The sequence below is a fragment of the Garra rufa genome, chromosome 8 (genome assembly GCF_049309525.1).
Source record: "Garra rufa chromosome 8, GarRuf1.0, whole genome shotgun sequence".
NCBI classification, from domain to species: Eukaryota; Metazoa; Chordata; class Actinopteri; order Cypriniformes; family Cyprinidae; genus Garra; species Garra rufa.
Genome location: NC_133368.1, coordinates 43,619,131 through 43,638,909, shown reverse-complemented (window position 1 = coordinate 43,638,909; position 19,779 = coordinate 43,619,131). Strand labels below are relative to the sequence as shown.

Here is a 19,779-nt window from a genome sequence, read left to right as displayed (position 1 = left end):
ACCCGATTACACTCTGCTTATGCGCATGTCAAAGCTAGTGCAAGATGACCATTTGTGGTAAATTTTATTTATTTTTATTTTTTTAAATGACCCATTGTTTCACTAGATAAGACTCTTATTCCTCGGCTGTGATCGTGTAGAGCTCTTTGAAGCTACTACATTAAAGTCCACTATATGGAGAAAAATCCTGGAATGTTTTCCTCAAAAACCTTAATTTCTTTCCGACTGTAGAAAGAAAGACGTGAACATCTTGGATGACATGGGAGTGAGTAAATTATCAGGATTTTTTTTATTCTGGAAGTGAACTAATCTTTTAACACATTATGTAATTATTTAAATGAATACAAAAAATACTAGATTTACAATTGTTAATAACTGGAAACACCATCACAATCTTTAAAAGTGGTCCATTTCACATGCAAAGTGAATGTTTGCATAGAAATCTTAAAGACATGGCAGCAAGAGTGCACAGCTTGCTTCAAGGTCAGCGAGAGGATAGAAAACACTCATGAAAAACTAAATTACAGCTATTTTTAGTATCCTAAGTGGACCTCAGGGATAAAAACTATGTAGATCCAAAAAAGCAGCATGATTTGACTACTTGACATGGACAGAAAGCCATTCGTTTGTATTCTAGAGCAAAGGGAGTTGATAGGCCGTGGTTTACTGGAGCTGACACAACTGTGAATAGCTGAAGCCGTGAGTTTGGGATGATCATCTCCTCCAGTCAGCTGCTGAGTGTGTGACCCGGAGAGAGAGCAAAGGCTAGACCGAAGATCCAAACAAACGCGGGTGGCAGCAGCACACACACACACACACACACACACAGCATGGGAAAGAGGGAGGGGAGAGGTCCCGAGGAAAAAGGAGGGGCCGGAGAAGGAGGCGGGAGGGAAAGAAACAAGGGAAAGAGTAACTCTGCGAGTGGGAGAAAGAAGAAAGCTGTGGTCCGCTTGAGTTTGACGCCAGGCATGCGGCATCCTCGGCACAGCGCAGAACCAAAATAGAGCCGGGAACGTGGGGCGCTCTTCGGGAAAAGGGGAACGTGAGGAATAGGGAAGCGTTACTTCCCAATCATGAATCCCAGCGGCTCTTTACGGAGGCGTTTGTCCTCCATACGCGATGCTTGGAGGTGGAGTACGGGTTACCTGTTCAAGGTAGGCCTTCGGGTTTCTGCCAAACTTTCCGGACTGTACTGTAGCTCTTGTTGGCAACTTTTTCCTCAAAGCTCTCCCTCGCTTTCTTCCCTGTGCTCTGTGATCGTTCATTTGTCGGGCCCGCTCGAAAGCAGCGTTTCCAGCTGGTTTTGATCAAGCCTGGCTGAGACCCCCTTCCAACCCCCCACCCACCCTTTCTTGGCTGTCCTTCTGGGGGTCGCAATTATCGGCTGATTAAGGGAATGTTTTTGGAGCCGGGCACCGTGTGCCGAGAGATGGAAGGTGGACCCTGGATGGATAGAAAAGGGGTTTGCAATGCCAGGGTGTTTTACTCAAGTGTGTCGCAATGGCTTTCTCCAGCTATAAGTGAGCAACTTTGGCAGTCTGTGTTAGTATGGCTTATTTGTATTTCCTTGTTCTTTATGATCGTTCATAAAGGCCTGGCCCAGTCATCTGTACATGCAAAAGAGTTACACACTACAAAATGTGTTAATGGTCTTTTACAGTCTGTTCATTGAAATCTCGATTGGGCTCTAAATGCTGTACTTGCAAACAATATTGTAGTAGATTTCACTGGATTCTTGGAAAGGACGATTATTTAGGAAATTAACACTGTGGGAACATTTTACTTTAATGAATGCTTCTTAAAGGGACAGCTCACTCAACAATATAATTCTGTTACTCACCATCGTGTCTTTTCAAACCCATATGACTTACTTTCTTCTGTGGAAAGAAGATATTTTAGATGTTTCGGACCCCATTGACTTACATTGTATGGACAAAAACACTGACACTTTCTCGAAAATATCTTTTGTGTTCCACCAAAGAAACAAAAAGTCAAACATTTTTAAAACAACACGAGGATGAGTAAATGATGACAGAATTTCATTTTAGGCAGACTGTTCTTTTAAGTGCTTAGAGAATTCATAAATAAAATGTACAGGCTTCCCACGGTCAATGTTGTATTTTTCAGAGCTGCAAAAGTCATGGAAATTAGGTGATGTGTGTATCTTGTAGATCTTGACCAGTTCCATACAGCAGCATTGACCAGTGGAATGAGTTTTGGGGTGGAATTATCTTTTTGCTGACCAATGGCAAATTAATTAACAATCTTTTGTCAACCAAATGAAATTCCAAGTGAGTTTTGTTAGACAGTATATTCTTGGTCATTTGGTTTGAAATGACATGAGGCCGAGTAAATGTTGACAGAATTTCATTTTAGGTGGATTGTTCCTTTAAGTGCTTAGAGAATACATTAAATAAAAGGTACATGGTTCCCACAGTCAGTGTTCTTATTTCCAGATCTGGAAAAGTCATGGAAATTAGGTGATGTGTGTACAAATTTAGATGATTTTGGTTTCGTTTTGATTTTAGATCTTGACCACTTGAGCAGCATTGGCTTAACCAATGGCATGAGTTTGGGATGGGACTATCTGTTTGCTGACCAGTGGCAAATTGGTTTAGGAAAACTGTTTGAAAGCAGTCATTTTGCTATGCCGTTTAACCAAATGAAATTCCAAATGGGTTTTGTTAGACTAAATATTCTTGGTCATTTCTACACTTTAGAAAATGCTGGAATGTTTCAACCCAATTTTGGGTCAAATATGGACTAACCCAGCTGTTGGGTTAAATTTTTCAATTAAATTTTTAACCCAAAAGTTGGGTTAGTCCATATTTGACCAAAAGTTGGGTTGAAACAACCCAGCATTTTTTAAAGTGTATAGTAAATTAATTTTATGGGAGTCAGAGTTTTGGACCCTATTGACTTTCATTGTATGGATAAAAACACTGACACTTTCTTAAAAATATCTTTGTGTTTCACAGAAGAAACAAAAAGTCAAACAGGTTTGAGACAACATGAGGATGAGCAAATGATGACATAATTTCATTTTAGGTGGACTGTTCCTTTAAGTGCTTAGAGAATTCATTAAATAAAACGTAGATGGTTCCCACGGTCAGTGTTGTTATTTCCAGACATGGAAACGTCATGAAAGTTAGGTGATGTATGTACAGTTTTTGTTTTGGTTTGGTTTTGGATCTTGACCAGTTTAACACAGCACCATTGACTCAACCAATGGCATGAGTTTGGGGCGGGACTATCTGTTTACTGACCAATGGCAAATTGGTTTAGGAAAACGGTTTGAAAGCAGTCATTTTCCTATGCTGCTTAACCAATTGAAATTCCAAATGGGTTTTGTTTGACAAAATGTTCTTGGTGATTTCTGCACTCTAGAACATGCTGGGATGTTTCAACTTAATTTTGGGTCAAACATGGACTATCCCAACTGATGGATTACATTATTTTTTTTTACCAAAAAGTTGGGTTTAAACAACCCAGCATTTTTTAGAGTGCATAGTTTTATGCACTGCTTAAAAATATTAAAGTAGCTCATTAAGCAATTTTTCCAGTTCCCAGCAAAATCAATGGATTCAGAGCTCAATGTGTTGTTTTCTTATTGGCGACATTTGAACTTGAAATTTTCCCATAATTTCATTTCCTTTAAGTCTATACTATTCTAAGACTGCTACATATGGGAAACCACATGCAAAGTCCATACAGTTTCTAGAAACAGCCACAGCACTGTGTGTAATTACACGTTGGATTCTGGGTTTTCTTAGCAAGCATTGTTCCATTTTAGTCGTGTCAGTCAGGCACTAGTATGTCATTTAGACGGTGAGCGTAAACCACGCATGTTTCAAGGCTTATCCTTTGTTTGTAAGACTCAAGAGTGAGACCATGAACATTTTAATATCTCTAAATGTCATTTTACAGGTAAAAAGTTTATTTTTACCCCACTACCAACACCAAACCAAGTATAGTACAGAAATTATACACCTTTCAGCGTCTGCTGTGTGAAATCCATCCATTTTATTCCCTCACATCACAGGCTGTCATTGCATTTACAGTGTATACAGCTTAGATGGCATGCTCAATGTTAGATACAGACCTACGTGCTCACAACAGCCCTCTTCAACCTGTATCAACACAGTTTTACATACGGATAAACACAAACCATAAGTAACTGTCCAAACAAGCGGCCTTTTCATTGGTATAATCAGCAGAACAGCCTGAGCTCTGGAGATGAACAGTAAGCCTCCCCTGAGGATAACTGGTTTACGGTCATTTTTAAACAGGAAATGGGCTAAAAACATCTGGAAACTGTCGTATTTGTGAGATCATGATTAGTGATAGAGCAGTTTATCAGCCAGGCTGAATAATTGGAAGTTATTTGGTCATTTTGAGGTTATCTGCATAAGATGAATGGAGTGTTTGCTGTATGTTGCGTCAGTTCTGAACTCCATATTTTTAAATGTTAAAGTTCTTAAAGAATCTTCCATTGACTTTGATAGAATGTTCGGCATTTAGAGCTGCAGGCAATTCCGATCTTGTCTTGCATCTATATTTAGACATATATAAGCATTTGTGCTGCATAAACATTGGGTGTGTTGATTTTCATACATGACCATCAGAAAACAATGGGAAATCTGCTCTGATGCCCTAAAACTCTACCTCTTTTTTTTGTCTGACTGATGTTTCCTTCCTAGTTCAGACACTAGCTTTTCTCAACTAGATTTCTGTGATCCTAACTAGATTTTTCTTTTCTTTTAGGGCTCAACCAAATCCTCCAAGAGCATGGAGTCTCGACGCAGACCATCAAGGTAAGATCTTCGTCAGAAATCAGTTTAGCCAATATCTCATGTGTTGCTGTAGTGAACATCTCAAGGGATCTTCATAGCATTCCGAAATTCAGCGCCGGTTGACATTTGACTCTGCTTGGATCAGTCTCACATTCTTTATTGCAGTTTATGAGAACGGCGAATAAACACACTTTAAAGCATCTACACAATCTGCAGGGTTAAAATATGATGTCCTAATAGGGCTTCACTCCCACATACAGTACAGTATGTTAGATAAATAACGGCACTTTTATCTTGAGTGATCGTTTGCTATAGATACAAGCAGTAAAGCAGGCACCGCCCACCCGTGAGGAAAAACAAATCCTTGTTACCATATTTATGCATTCATTTATATTAGGAAAATGTACAAAGAATGATGAAGAACTAATTTAGAATGTTTGTGCACATCCAAAAAACAGGCTATAGTTCAAATAAAACCAAAAAAATAAAAGAATGGTACTCATTTACAGTTGAAGCCAAAAGTTAGCATACACGTTGTAGAATCGGCAAAATGTTAATTATATGCAATGCTCACTGATGCTTTAGAAGGAACACAATGCATTAAGAGGGTGAAAACTTTTTGAATTTGAGGATCAGGGTAAATTTAACTTATTTTGTCTTCTGGGAAGCATGTAAATATCTTCTGTACTAAATAAAAAAAAATATTTAGGCAGAAAAATGTACACATTTTCATTCTGTTCAAAAGTTTTCACCCCCCAGTTCTTAATCTAAATATCGTGTTCCCTTCTGAAGCATCAGTGAGTGTTTGAACCTTCTGTAATAGTTGCATATGAGTCCCTCAGTTGTCCTCAGTGTAAAAAGATGGATCTCAAAATCATACAACCATAGTTGGAAAGGGTTCACAAAAATGCTGAAAAACCAAAGAATCTGTGGGACCTGAAAGATTTTTTCTGAAGAACAGCAGGCAGTTCTGGACAAACAAGGGATTCATGAGCAAGTATCACTAAACAAAAAAACTAAAAAAAAAAAAAAAGATGTGGATCATTCAGATAACAACACAGTATTAAGAAGCAAGTGTATGTAAACTTTTGAATGGGATAATTTTTATAAATTAAACTATTATTTTCTTGTGTGGACTATATGTAAACATCTTTTATGTGAAATATCTTATTCAGATCAGTACTAAATAAAAAAAATAACATGCATTTTGTATGATCCCTCTTGTTTTGGTAAAATAAGTAACATTTTACAGATTCTACAAACTTTTGCCTTCAGCTGTATATCTCAGTATTTATGGAAATTTATACTATAATTAAGTTTATATATTACGTAAAAATGCGGTAAAGGCTATTTTTGGATTCTTCTACACAAGTCAAAGGTACTTCATCTCACTTGATTAGATTATTTAAATTTTAAAAGTATTTCCTTTTTATTTGAAACTCGATGGATGCAAGCCAGAAGATAAGGCTATTCTAAACAAATTAAATATTCATCTCATGTTATATAACACACGAGTTGATCTCTGATCCGTTCCGACGGTCTTATGTCTCTCAGCTGTTGGGTGTGTTCATGCCAGGCTGTGAGAAGACGCTTTGTGAAATTCACCACTACAAATAGCTTCCATTTCAGCTACCAGAGGGAATTTTTTGCTTTTTGTTTACATGGGCTGCTGTTTTATTTGTCTCCTGTTTTGGGAAACTCTCCGTTTGGACACAATCTCAAAATGAGGTCCGTTGGGACCCTTTGTTTTTCTGCCAAAAATCGCATTCCTGTTTTTACTGATAGATGGAGTTTGTGCGGTAGATACTGTACTGTCGTTCAGTTTGAACCGCTGATAGCACTGTTTTATTTGCATGCGCTATCTGTGTTGTTTTAGCTACCGTTCAACTTAGGAATTATGTAAATCACATAACAGTGCAAACATGCCCACAGAATCTACATCTACTCATAACTACTTCCATTTTTATTATTAAAGTAACAGACAAATAGATGTCTTTCACGTAATAGCAAGTGCTCTTTTAGGGCATTTACAACCTGGTGAAGATGGATTGTGGGTGGTATTGAATAATATTGTTCAATATGTTTGTTTAAAAGTGAATGAATGCACAAACCTTCCTTCCTGGCTTCCAAAATGATTGTGGGTTCAGGGGAAATCCTTAACATTAAAGGCTTGTTGAGGGATTGTTATGCCTTGTGTTTTCCACACGCTGAGATCAGCCAGAATCTCCTGAGAGTTGTGCAATGTTGTGCATGTTTTCCAAGACTGTGGTGCAAGTACAATGTTTACATGTCATGTACCAATCACAATCATGCGTTATTTACATTTATTTCTCCAGCTTGCGCTGAATGCAAACCGCTTTTCAATTAAAATGCTGTAGAGAGATTTACATGATTTACTGTGGCTGCAATGCCCAGAAAACAGATTTTCAAGGCTAAAAATGGTCACCAACAGGTATCTTTCCAAAAGCTAGAAAGCTCAAATACTTTAGCCCTGATTTACTCAAGGTTTGCATGCTTTCTTCCCAAACTGCCTGATCTGATCCATGAGCTTTTAAGTCAGCATCATATTCAAACAGCATTGCTCACTATTGAAGTGTACAGTAAGCAAGCTCATGATTTCAGTAAAGCTTGGCATGTCTAAAATAAACATAAGAATGCACATTTATTGGATAAGAGAGTCTATTTTTTATTATAATGAACATGTGCTGAATGAATATATAAATTACAATAAAACAATATATAATATGAATTATTAAATATTAAATTGTATTATTATTATTATTAAATTCTATTATTTTACGTATGTATTTATATTATATACACAATTATTTTGAGCATGTATCGAATTGATATAAATATAATATTAATAATAATAATAAATACATAAAATATATATGTATGTATATGTAGAAAGAATGCAATATTTATATACACAAATATTAATGTTTTATATTATAATAATTATATAATAGTTTTTTTTTACAGTTATATTATATTATAGTTAGGTTTTTGAACAGCAGGATTTTTATTGTTTTAAAGAAGTCTCTTCTGCTCACCAAGCCTGCATTATATTGATCTAAAGTACAGCAAAAACAGTACAATTTTGAAATATTTTTGCTATATAAAAGAACTGTTTTGTATGTGAATGTATTTTAAAATGCAATGTATTCCAAGTGATTTCAAAGCTGAATTTTTAGCATCATTACTGCAGTCACATGATCCTTCAGAAATCATTCTAATATTCTGATTTGCTGCTCCAAAAAAATTAAGTATTATTATTATTATTATGTTGAAAACAGTTGAGTATAATTTTTCAGGTTTCTTTGTTAAATAGAATGTTCAGAAGAACAACATTTATCTGAAGTAGAAATCTTTTGTAACATTATAAATGTATTTTATCATCACTTTTGATCAATTTAAAGCATCCTTGCTGAAAAAGTATTATTTTCTATAATTTCTTAAAAAAAAAAAAACCTGACTTCAAGCTTTTGAATGGTAGTGTATAATGTTACAAAAGCTTTTTATTTCAGATAAATGCTGATATTTGGGTCTTTCTATTCATTAAAGAATCCTGAAAAAATGTGCTGTTTAAAACTGTTTTAAACATTGATAATAATAATAATAAATATTTCTTAAACAGCAAATCAGCATATTAGAATGATTTATGAAGGATCACGTGACACTGAAGACTGGAGTAATGATGCTGAAAATGTAGCTTTAATCACAGGAATAAATCACATTTTAAAATATAATAAATAAATAAATAAACAGTTATTTTTAGATAGTAAAAGTATTTTAAAATGTTACTGTTTTTTCAGTAATGTATTTTTATTGTATTTATTCTATATAATATTGATTGCGATACTGAGCTTAACACAATGCATTCTACCTTTTTGAACATTTTTCATTTCGGGAGCGCACTAAAATGCTGCCTACTTAGGAATCTCACTAGGTTTTGGAATGAAGCCCTAGATTAAAAGATGGCTGAACTTCTCTCTGATTGCCTTGCAATCCAGACCTGAGGAGAGAGTGAGGTCACAGATGGGGGGCCTGATTGTGGTTTCATCCTTGGCAGGCTTACGCCTCACCAGTGACCAAATTGTTTTCTTTGGTCTGCCCTGCTGCACACAGGGAATGCAGGATATTTTCATATCTCCTTTGTTTATCTCTGCGATCAATCTTTCCCCACTATATTTTATTCAAGCCATACTGAACATCAGATATGCGTTTAATAGACTGTTCAGCGCTGACATGTTTGAGGTGAGGCGTTCTTCTGAAAAAACATGATGATTTACTGATGTCATGTGCTGTGAGACACAAGACTTGCTTGAGTTGTGAATTGCATTTGTTGCACACTAAGAGTTGTAGACATGCTGAAAAGTCTCTGATCTTCTGGTTTTTGCAGGAGTTTGAGTTTGATCCAGGCCATGGAAGAAAACTATGAGGTGGACCTGGTCTACATCACAGAGCGCATCATTTCTGTGACCTTCCCCAGTAATGTAGAGGAGCCGAGCTACAGCGCTAACATAAAGGAGGTCGCCACCATGCTACGCTCCAAACATGGTGACAACTACTTGGTGAGACCTTAAAACTCAATAGCTTTGAATGCTAATATACAGTGGTGGCCACAATTATTAGAACACTAATGTTTTCACCAGCTGAAAAATGGTTTTAAAGTCAGTTATCTCTATCTTTTGCTATAGTGTGTCAGTAGGAAATATCAGTTTACATTTCCAAACATTCATTTTGCCATTAATTGTAATAATCCAATGAGATTTTTGTTTGCACAAGGAGTCGGACAACAGAGAAAGAATCTGATCTCTGCCCTGGTGAAAAAAACAGCTAAAGCCAGCCAACCAGCTTGGTTTTAGCTGGTCATAGCTGGTCAGCAGGCTGGTTTTAGAGGGGTTTTGGTCTTAGCTGGTCAGGCTGGGAAACCACCAGCTTAAACCAGCCTAACCAGGCTGGGAGACCAGCTTAAACCAGCTAAAACCAGCCAACCAGCCTAGGCTGGTTTTAGCTGTTGTAGCGGCACAGCAGAGATGAGCCACTATCCAGAGGGGGGCGAAATTAATCGACGCGCAAGTCCATGGTTAATCTTTTTCTTTGCTTTATTTTCACCAAAACATAGTGCTTAACATTCAGTTGCTAAAACATTAGCTCCGATCTTCCAAACCCGCGGACCACACGGTCTAAAAATTGTGTCCGCTCCCCTTACTCTAGCTCCACCTACTCCTCACCTGCCCTAAATGCAGAAAACATTCAAAACAAATAATCAAATAAACACAAATAATTATAATTAACAAATTAAACAAACTAAATTGTATTCAAATTATTAAATCAGTCCATTCAATGAAAAAATAGAAAAAGAAATGGCTCCAACAGCTGTTTTTTTTTTTTTTCCAGCAGGGTGGAATGAAATAAATGAGACAGAACAAACTGAGACAGACTAAATCCAGATGAACTGTGGTAATGTCTTCAAGTTGCTTCAAGAGAACTACTGTACCTGCAAAGCTACCTGAAAAACTATGCGCAAGTGCACCTCGGGCAAAAGCTGTTTTAAACTCAAAGGACGGTCACACCAAATGTTGATCTAATTTAGTTAATAAAAATGAATTGATAAAGAAAATCTATTTATGACATTATTTTTGACAGCATCCTCATTTTACAGCATTTTAACACAAGTGCCTAAAACTTTTGACAGTACTGTAGCAGTGTTAATTTTGACCATTTTGAAATTATGATTTAGTTTTAGCCATAGTATTTTGACTAAAATGCCGTTTAGTTTTTTTCATATTTTAGTAATCTGAATTGTTTTTAGTTTTAGTCTAGTTTTAAATTTACAGTAGATTTAGTCGGCTAAAATCACGAAAATCTAATGGGTTTAGTTAAAGTGTAATGCATTTATTAAACATTTCTCTAAAATTACCAAACATATTATGTAGGTTTCATATTAAGGTTTTATCATGATAGACACAGACTTAACTGCTGTGACACGCAACATGCTTTTATATTAAAATGAAATAAAACCACATAGGCTAATTATGCATTCTTTATAACAACTTGTTTACCACATTCTTCATTCTTTCAAGCAGACATTTATTTATATAAGTAAATTTAGATTAATCTTTATTAGGGCTACTAAAATGACTCAGTCAAGAGCAGTGAGTGATTTTTGTCTTTCTATTGTTGCTTGCTTAACATCAGTGCCACAGACAATAGCAACTAAATTAGGCTGCTGTCCCTTTAAAACCGAACGCACGGATCTAATGTACTGATACACGTCTGATAGTCTCCCAATTGTTTACGTTCACCAATTGTGTGTATGTGAATATTTATCAACACGGATAATTCAACATCATTTTTTGTGTATTTCTCCATTCATGAGACACAAAAGAGTAACTTACTCGTGTGTTGTTCATATGTACGTATCTAACCTCCTCACCACGCAGCAGATTTGCTGTGAATGAATCTCTTCCCTAAATCGTCATCAGCAAAATTAACACTGTCCTGTAGCTTTGCAGGTACGTTTCTTGAAGCATCTTGGAGATGTTGCCTGAGTTCTTCTGGATTCATTTATTCTGTTTCTTTATGTCACTCCAGGAATGAGATGAGATCAGATCTCTGTGTGGAGCACTGGCTGTTGTCAGACTCCTTGTGCGAACAAAAATCGCACTGGACTATTAGAATTAATGGCAAAATAAATGTTTGAAAATGTAAACTGATATTTCCTACTGACATACTACAGCAAAAGACAGAAATAACTGACCTACAACTATTTTTAGCTGGTGAAAATAATAGTGTTGTAATCATTTTTGGCACCACTAAGGTGGTATAGGCCTAATTATATTTCTTCAATGTATTAACAGTAATTGTATTTTTTCAGGTCTTCAACCTCAGCGAAAAGCGATATGATGTTTCCAAGCTGAATCCCAAAGTAAGTAGTATCTACTTTCACTTTTTAATGTTATCTACTGTGAAGATATTTGTTCCTTTGTTCTTTCTTACTCACCGATGTGTTTGTTCACAAAAGGTGCTGGATTTTGGCTGGCCGGACCATCATGCTCCAGCCCTGGATAAGATCTGCAGCATCTGCAAAGCCATGGACACTTGGATGAACGCTGACGCTCACAATGTGGTGGTCTTACACAATAAGGTACTGTTTCACTTGTGCTTTGGGAATCAAAAAGGAGCAATGTTTTTTGGTAACACTAGCAACAAACATCACAAAGTCACACATTATGTAAAAAAACCTAGTGAGAGTTTTAAAAGAGAATTTCAAATCCAGAATAAAAGTTTCCTGATAATTTACTGACGCCATGTCATCCAGGATGTTTATGTCTTTCGGTCACAAAGAAATTAAGGTTTTAGAGGAAAACATTCCAGGATTTTTCATCTACTGTATATAGTGGACTTCATTGGTGGCACAATGGGTTGAAGGTCTGAATTGCAGTTTCAGAGCAGCTTCAACGGGCTCTACAGCCGAGGAATAAAGGTCTTATCTAGTGCTTATCTTTGTGAACGAGCAAAGAAAGTCAGACTCTCTTTACAAAAAAGGATAAAACAACGATTTTGGACATTTTGAAGTTGGAGGAGAAAATGAGATGGAGTTTTTCGCTTTAGTACATAGACGAAGAACTAACCACGCATGACCTTTCCAAAATGATTGGCAAACACATGAAGACACACGTGCACATTGCAGAGGTAGTGCAGAATGAGAATTTGTGGTATACATTTTTATATACAAGTACAGTTGAGGTCAAAAGTTTTCATCCCCTTTTCAGAATCTCAGATTTTCAGTTAAACTGTCTGCTGTTCTTCAGAAAAATCCTTCAGGTCCCACAAATTCTTTGATTTTCCAGCATTTTTGTGTATTTGAACACTTTCCAACAATGACTGTATGATTTTGAGATCCATCTTTTCACACTGAGGACAACTGAGGGACTCATATGCAACTATTACACATGGTTTAAACACTGACTGAGGCTCCAGAAGGAGAAATGATGCATGAAGAGCTGGGGGTGAAAACTTTTGAGCAGAATGGAGATGTGTAAATTTTTCTTATTTTGCCTAAATATCATATTTGTTTTCATTTAGTACTGCCCTTCAGAGGCTACAGATGATACATGTTTCCCAAAAGACAAAATAAGTTAAATTTACCCTGATCTTTAAAAAAAGTTTTCACTGCCCGGCTCTTAATGTATTGTTTTTCGTTCTGGAGCATTAGTGAGCGTGTGAACCTTCTGTAATAGTTGCATATGAGTCTCTCAGTTGTCATCAGATCTCAAAATCATACAGTCATTGTTGGAAAGGGTTCAAATACACAAAAATGCTGGAAAACCTGACGGAACAGCAGACAGTTGAACGGTTCAGGACAAACAAGGGACTCATGAACAACTATCACTAAACAAAACAAAAAAAAAACTCATTTGTGAATCATTCAGGTCAATATTAAATAAACAATACAATGCATTTTGTATGATCCCTCTTAATTTTGTAAAGTAATTGACATTTTGCCGATTCTGCAAAGTGTATGTAAACTTTTGACCTCAACTGTATCTATATAGTTTGGGGTCTGCATGTTTTTTTTTTTTTTTTACAAAATGGCCAATCTTTTTGCTAGATAAGACTTATGTTCCTCTTTAAAGCTGCATTGAAACTACACTTTGGACCTTCAACCCATTGGCCACCATCGAAGTCCACTATATGGAGAAAAATCCAGGTATGTTTTCCTCAAAAATTTCTTTGCGATTGAATACAGAAAGACATACACATCTTGGATCATGGGGTTAAGTAAATAATACTTTTCCTTGAAGTCATTATAAGTGCACTACTCATTCGAAGGCTGCTTTTGAAATCCATTATGAGTTCTGATGTTCCCTTAGTAGGCGGTAGCCAGCAAGTCAGCTCACTAGGTTTTAAAACAGAGCCGTAGTCTGATGTTTGCATAATAGCTTTTCCATCTGCACATTATAGTTACTGTAAATAGCAGCCATAGTGGTTTGTCAGTAGATGGCGATCTCAGGCAGTTCTTACTAACCTGAGGTGGTATGGGGTCATTAAAGGTCATGGTGGTCTGGACAGTGTAATTTATGATGCTATTCCAGAGTCTTCTTGATTTTACTTGTACAGTTATTACTTTCCCATTGTTTTGAAACCCTTTGCCTGACCCTGTCTTGAGGTTCAAGCAAATCTGTTTTCTTAAACAATTCATTTGAACGTATCCTTCAGATCTGGTTAGGTCACATAGCTGGTTACCACTTACAAACATTAGAATGATGACAATGCGTTTTGAAGTTAGATTGTAAAATGTTTCTTGTTGTTTTTGAGGATAGCGGTATCGTTAAGTGCCTCGCTAATGAAAGGGATTCTGTTCGTGAGTATAAACGTCAGAAAAACTACGTCTTGTGGAGTTTGTGGGTTACCTTCTTGACCGCTGCTTCTCAGTGGGTCCCAGGTTTGTCTTGATATGGGCCTAGTGGTTTTAAAAACCCATTTTGTTGTATTCCCACTTGATTTTAAACAGACCCGACTCTTTCCACACCCTCAAGACGCACTCTGTGAGAGCTTTCTCAATGGTCTAAGAAATGCAGCGCTGCCAAGAGAGGTTGTGATCTGGATTTATAAAGAAATGTCTTAAATATGCTGCCTTTTTAACAGGAAACCATAAACACTGCATTGTTATGGCAACTTGTGTTGTTCTTTGTAACAGTGGAAACACAAGGCGATGACTTGGTGGTGGAAATGTTCACTCATTCAGAAAGAACACAACTATGTGTTTAAATTGACCCCAAACCATACATGAAATAGTTTGTTTTAAGGTCTTTGCTGACCTGATGCATCATAAAGTTTTGGTCAGTCATGCTCTGAAGTACCTTTTGAACTCTGGAACAGTGTTATGTTAGTATTATAATATAATGTAGTGTTATAGTATTTATTAATACTAAGTGTTTTTATTTTTATATATTTTATTTACATTTTAAATTTAGATTTAGATTAATTACAGTTTTAGCTTAGTTCTTTTTAGTTTTAGTAACTTTAGTAATTCAACCTAAACTAAATGAAAATGAGAAATTCTGCCTTAACTGAAATAAAACACGTTTATTTTATTTTATTTTGATATTTATTTTAAATTATTCAAAAAAATACAATTATTTGAAAACTTTAACATTGTAAAATTGTATTTAAAATTATTTTAAAATATTTATTTATATATATTTATTATAATTAACATTTTAATTTATTTAAAAAAAATGTTTACATTTTAAATTCATTTAATGTTTATTTTAATTAATGGTTTTAACTAAAGTTTTATTTTTTTAAAATATTTTGTTACAGTTTTAGGTTAGTTATTTTCAGTTTTAGTTTTAGTAGTTTTAGTAATTCAACTTAAACTAAGTGAAAATTTGAAATTCTGCTGTAACTAATATAATACACGTCATTTTATTTTATATTAAATTCTTAAAAAGTAATTAAACATATTTTTAAAAATCTTTTACATTTTAAAATTTTATTCTAATTTATTTATTTATTTATTTATTTATTTATTTTTAAATTATTAAAATATTTACAATTATTTAAACATATTTTATTTTTAACCATTCATTTTAAATTATTTAAAAATATGTATTTTTTTGTTTTCATTAACACTTTTAATTAATTTACTTTTTTTCAGTTTTCGATAACTATAGTAATACTTCTAATTAATGATAATGTATTATATAAATGATATTTTTATGATATCATACTGATTTCTGTCATTTGTACAAACACAATTGAATGTTTTAAGTGGCAAACACTAATTAATACCAAATATACCAATATTTGTTTTTGATTAAAATATATATTAAATAAATAAACGACTTATTTCTTAATAAAATGCCAGTTTTTCTTGTTAGAACTTCACTTGTAACACTATGACATATGTAAATATAAACAAACTGATATGATTGTCATCTAAAAAAAATTAGCTAAATACTTCAGATATTTTTACACATACAGTATATAATGGAGACCTGGAATAATGTATTGTATTCATTGATAATCCCATCTGTCTCTTCTTGCAGGGAAACCGAGGTCGAACAGGGGTAGTTGTGGCTGCGTACATGCATTACAGCAACATATCAGCGAGGTAAGTTGTGTAGACAGTGTACTGTCTGTGTTTATTGAATTAAAGATGCTCCTCTGAATGCTTATTATGAAAAGACCTTAATCTCACATCACAAGACCGGCCACGCGTTAGGTAACACATGAGCGGGGGGCGGCGGGAAAAACAACTGCCAAATCGCATCATTTTACAAAGGCGGATTTGTTTCAAGACTCAAATTAAGTGCTGATTAAATTCATCCCTGATGCAAAAAGTGTATTCATGCTATTTTTATGGACCAAAAGCTTCCAGTAAATTCGAAAAAGCACATTTAAGTACTTTTCCTGGAAAAAAACAAGACAAAGATGCTTTATTATGAATATGTTTTTGTTTTTTGGTGTCTTGGAGAAAGTGACCCAAACGTTTGCAATAATGTGTTTCCTTTGCCTCTGCAGTGCAGACCAGGCTCTGGACAGGTTTGCCATGAAGCGCTTTTATGAAGATAAAGTGCTTCCCGTGGGTCAACCCTCCCAGAGAAGGTCAGTGGTGCTTTGTTTTCCCCATCTGACTTCTTATCTTTGTGCTTTATGAGTTTGACCCTCATTGTGAGCGTTCGGCTTCAACCATTGTTGAAATTTATGAGCTTCACCCTCCTGATAACATGCTAACGATGCTTGTATAGTTTTGTTAGGTTCAGTTATGTGTTGTTTAATTAACTGTACCCTTTAGCAGTGTGGTAAGTTCTTAAAAGTAAAAATATGTTGATGTTACATAATCTCTCCAACAGTGTTACAGGTAAAATTGTACTATTTACAGTTGAGGTCTAAAGTTTCAGAATCTGCTAAATGTTAATTATTTTGCCAAAATAAGAGGGATCATACAAAATGCATGTTATTGTTTATTAAGTACTGGCCCGAAGAAGATATTTCACATAAAAGATGTTTAACAATCAGAATACGTCAGAATGCCTAAAGAATGATAATTTCACAAATGTGACCCTGGACCACAAAACCAGTCTTAAGTCGCTGGGGTATATTTGTAGCAATAGCCAAAAATACATTGCATGGGTCAAAATTTTAGATTTTTCTTTTATGCCAAAAATCATTAAGAAATTAAGTAAAGTTCATGTTCCATGAAGATTTTTTGTAAAATTCCTACTGTAAACATATCAATTTTTTCAGTAATTTTTGGTTTGTAATATGCATTGTTAAGAACCTAATTTGGACAACTTTAAAGGTCTTTTTGATTTTTTTGCATCCTCAGATTTCTGATTTCAAATAGATGTATCTCAGCCAAATATTGTCCTATCCTAACAAACCATACATCAATAGAAAGCTTATTTATTGAGCTTTCATATGATTTATAAATCTCAGTTTTGTCAAATTTAACCTTATGACTGGTTTTGTGGTCCAGGGTCACAAATATGCGCTGGAAAGACGCTGGAAAGCCATGTTTGGGATGCCGGCCGTTTGTGTTGTTATTTCCTGAGTTATAATTGGACATAAGTGGTTGCCAGTGTCATCTATTCTGCTGTTTAGCTTTGTAAGCACAGCGGAGTCAAAAACAAGACCAAACTTGGTCGTTCTTCATTTCTAAACACGAAAGAAGGAATATTTTATATTCTGCACTATTATTAGATCACTAATCAAATAAGCAAAGTAAGTGGCCTTGATCATATGACTCTTTGCTTTAGACAGTCAGATGTTCTTACTACCACTGACACACAATTGCAATGCTGATTGTGATTAAATGATATATTAAAGAAAAGAACATACAATATAAATGTTTTTACTAATACTAGTCAGAGATTTTTTTATAAATCATTGTGCAGTTTAAACCCTAAGATGCTGATAAAAGTGTACATGCGCTTTGTGCTTTAAAACACACCCCTACACACCCACTTGGCCACGGATGTGCTGCTTTTACAGAATCAAGCATTCCATCTGTGTATGGAGGGACTGGCACTTCAGGCTTCATTAAAACTAGATTTCATTGGGGCACATACTTGCGCTCCCTTCATGGAAAATGGAAAGGCAGAGTCATGGTAAGAGCTCAGCTCCAGGAGCAAAGAAGCAGCGTATGATTTCTGAATCGAGGGGCCCTGGAACAACTGAATGTTCATGGGAAACCAGGCCTCGGGCGTTTGGCCAAGAAGATGCAGAAGCGCTGGTCACTGTCCCTCTCCAGGGACACGGCCTCAACGTTCAAGAAGAAAAATGCTTTTTCCTGTTTATAAAGCCCGACATCTGTGCTAAGGGTTTGGAAGCACAGCAAAACGCTCCTCGACTACAGATGAAACCGTCTCATGACCCTAAATGGTCTTCAAAATAAAAAAGTGTTTAGATAGCATGTTATGTAATGTACACTTTCATTAATATGGTTTGCTTGAAACTGAAGATTTTGTCAGACTCAGCAAGATTATGCGCTACGTCAAGTGCATCTGTGTATCTTAATTTATGGGTGTTTTTTGTCACGATACCCAATTTCAGTAATCAATAGCAATGGCATTGAAATCTCAGAATTGTATGAATGTTTTTTGCATTGAAAATAATATGCTGTTCATAATGGTACCTCATTTAAAAAATGGTATAAATATAAATATACAGTAAATATTAATTATTCATATTTTCATACGTATTTTTGATATACTTACATGTTAGTTTATATGTTAAATTTGCGTCAGTAAAAAAAGTGCAAAAAAATCAGTACATGTACTCGACATGAACCTAGAATATTAACTGAATAAAAAAAATTATTTTTTTTATTTATGATAAAAATAATTGTATATATTTATTTAAAAATTAAAAAATCTTTAAGTGTGTGTATATATATATATATATATATGTATATATATATATATATATATATAATATTTATAATTTTTTTTGTTTGTTTTTATCAATTTTTAAAAACATTTGTATTTTATTTACATTGTAAATCACACACACACACACACACACACACACACACACACACACACACACACACACACACACACACACACACACACACACACACACACACACACACACATATATTATTTAAATAAGAAACAACAACTGTGAAAAAATTAGATAATATTATTTATTTAGAAATAATATTATTTATTTATTCTGATTTATTCTAAATAATTTATGTATTTATTTAGTTATTTATTTGATACGGAAAGCACAAAAAGGATGAACTCAAAGCCTAGGATGTGAATACATGAGTTCTTGGAAATGGCATCTTTCATTTAATTTTGATTCTTCATATCATTACTTTAATTATTGTTATTAATAATAATTATTTTTTTATATCTCTGTTACAGACTCTTTCATTTCTCAATCCACCTTAGTTCCTTAGCTGTCTATAATTATTACTTTAACTGCTTGTTACAATATTTGTGCTAATCTTTTGTTTTGCTGTAGGTATGTGCAGTACTTCAGCGGTCTGCTGTCCGGCAACATCAAGATCAACAACAAGCCCCTGTTTCTGCACCACGTCATCATGCACGGGATCCCAAACTTCGAGTCCAAAGGAGGTGAGCTGAAATACTCTGACCATTGGGCCATTTGTCAGCGACTGCCAGAGGTGTTGAAGTCAGGTTTCAGGGGTCCGTCTCGACTCCTGCTGCTTTTGACGCCTCTCTGTCAGATTGATAACATGCTGCTCTACTACACACGTCTCGGGTGATCCGATCACAAGTGGTCAAGCTAAATACAGGTGTACAGTCGTGGCCAAAAGTTTTGAGAATTACATAAATATTGGAAATGGGAAAAGTTGCTGCTTAAGTCTTTATAATAGCAATTTGCATATACTCCAGAATGTTATGAAGAGTGATCAGATGAATTGCATAGTCCTTCTTTGCCATGAAAATTAACTTAATCTCGAAAAAAACTTTCCACTGCATTTCAT

General features: G+C 35.1%; 1 protein-coding gene across 1 annotated transcript in view; it reads left to right on the top strand.

The window, feature by feature from the left end:
• The first annotated feature begins 1,000 nt into the window (after positions 1-1,000).
• tns1b (tensin 1b) overlaps positions 1,001-19,779 on the top strand; it is a 106,434-nt gene continuing 87,655 nt past the window's right edge. The window contains exons 1-8 of the mRNA XM_073845126.1: positions 1,001-1,157; positions 4,768-4,817; positions 9,202-9,373; positions 11,683-11,733; positions 11,830-11,952; positions 15,863-15,927; positions 16,338-16,421; positions 19,293-19,553. Of these exons, the coding sequence (XP_073701227.1) occupies positions 1,077-1,157; positions 4,768-4,817; positions 9,202-9,373; positions 11,683-11,733; positions 11,830-11,952; positions 15,863-15,927; positions 16,338-16,421; positions 19,293-19,553 (887 nt within the window). The 5' untranslated portion in view covers positions 1,001-1,076. The remainder of the gene's footprint in view (positions 1,158-4,767; positions 4,818-9,201; positions 9,374-11,682; positions 11,734-11,829; positions 11,953-15,862; positions 15,928-16,337; positions 16,422-19,292; positions 19,554-19,779) is intronic.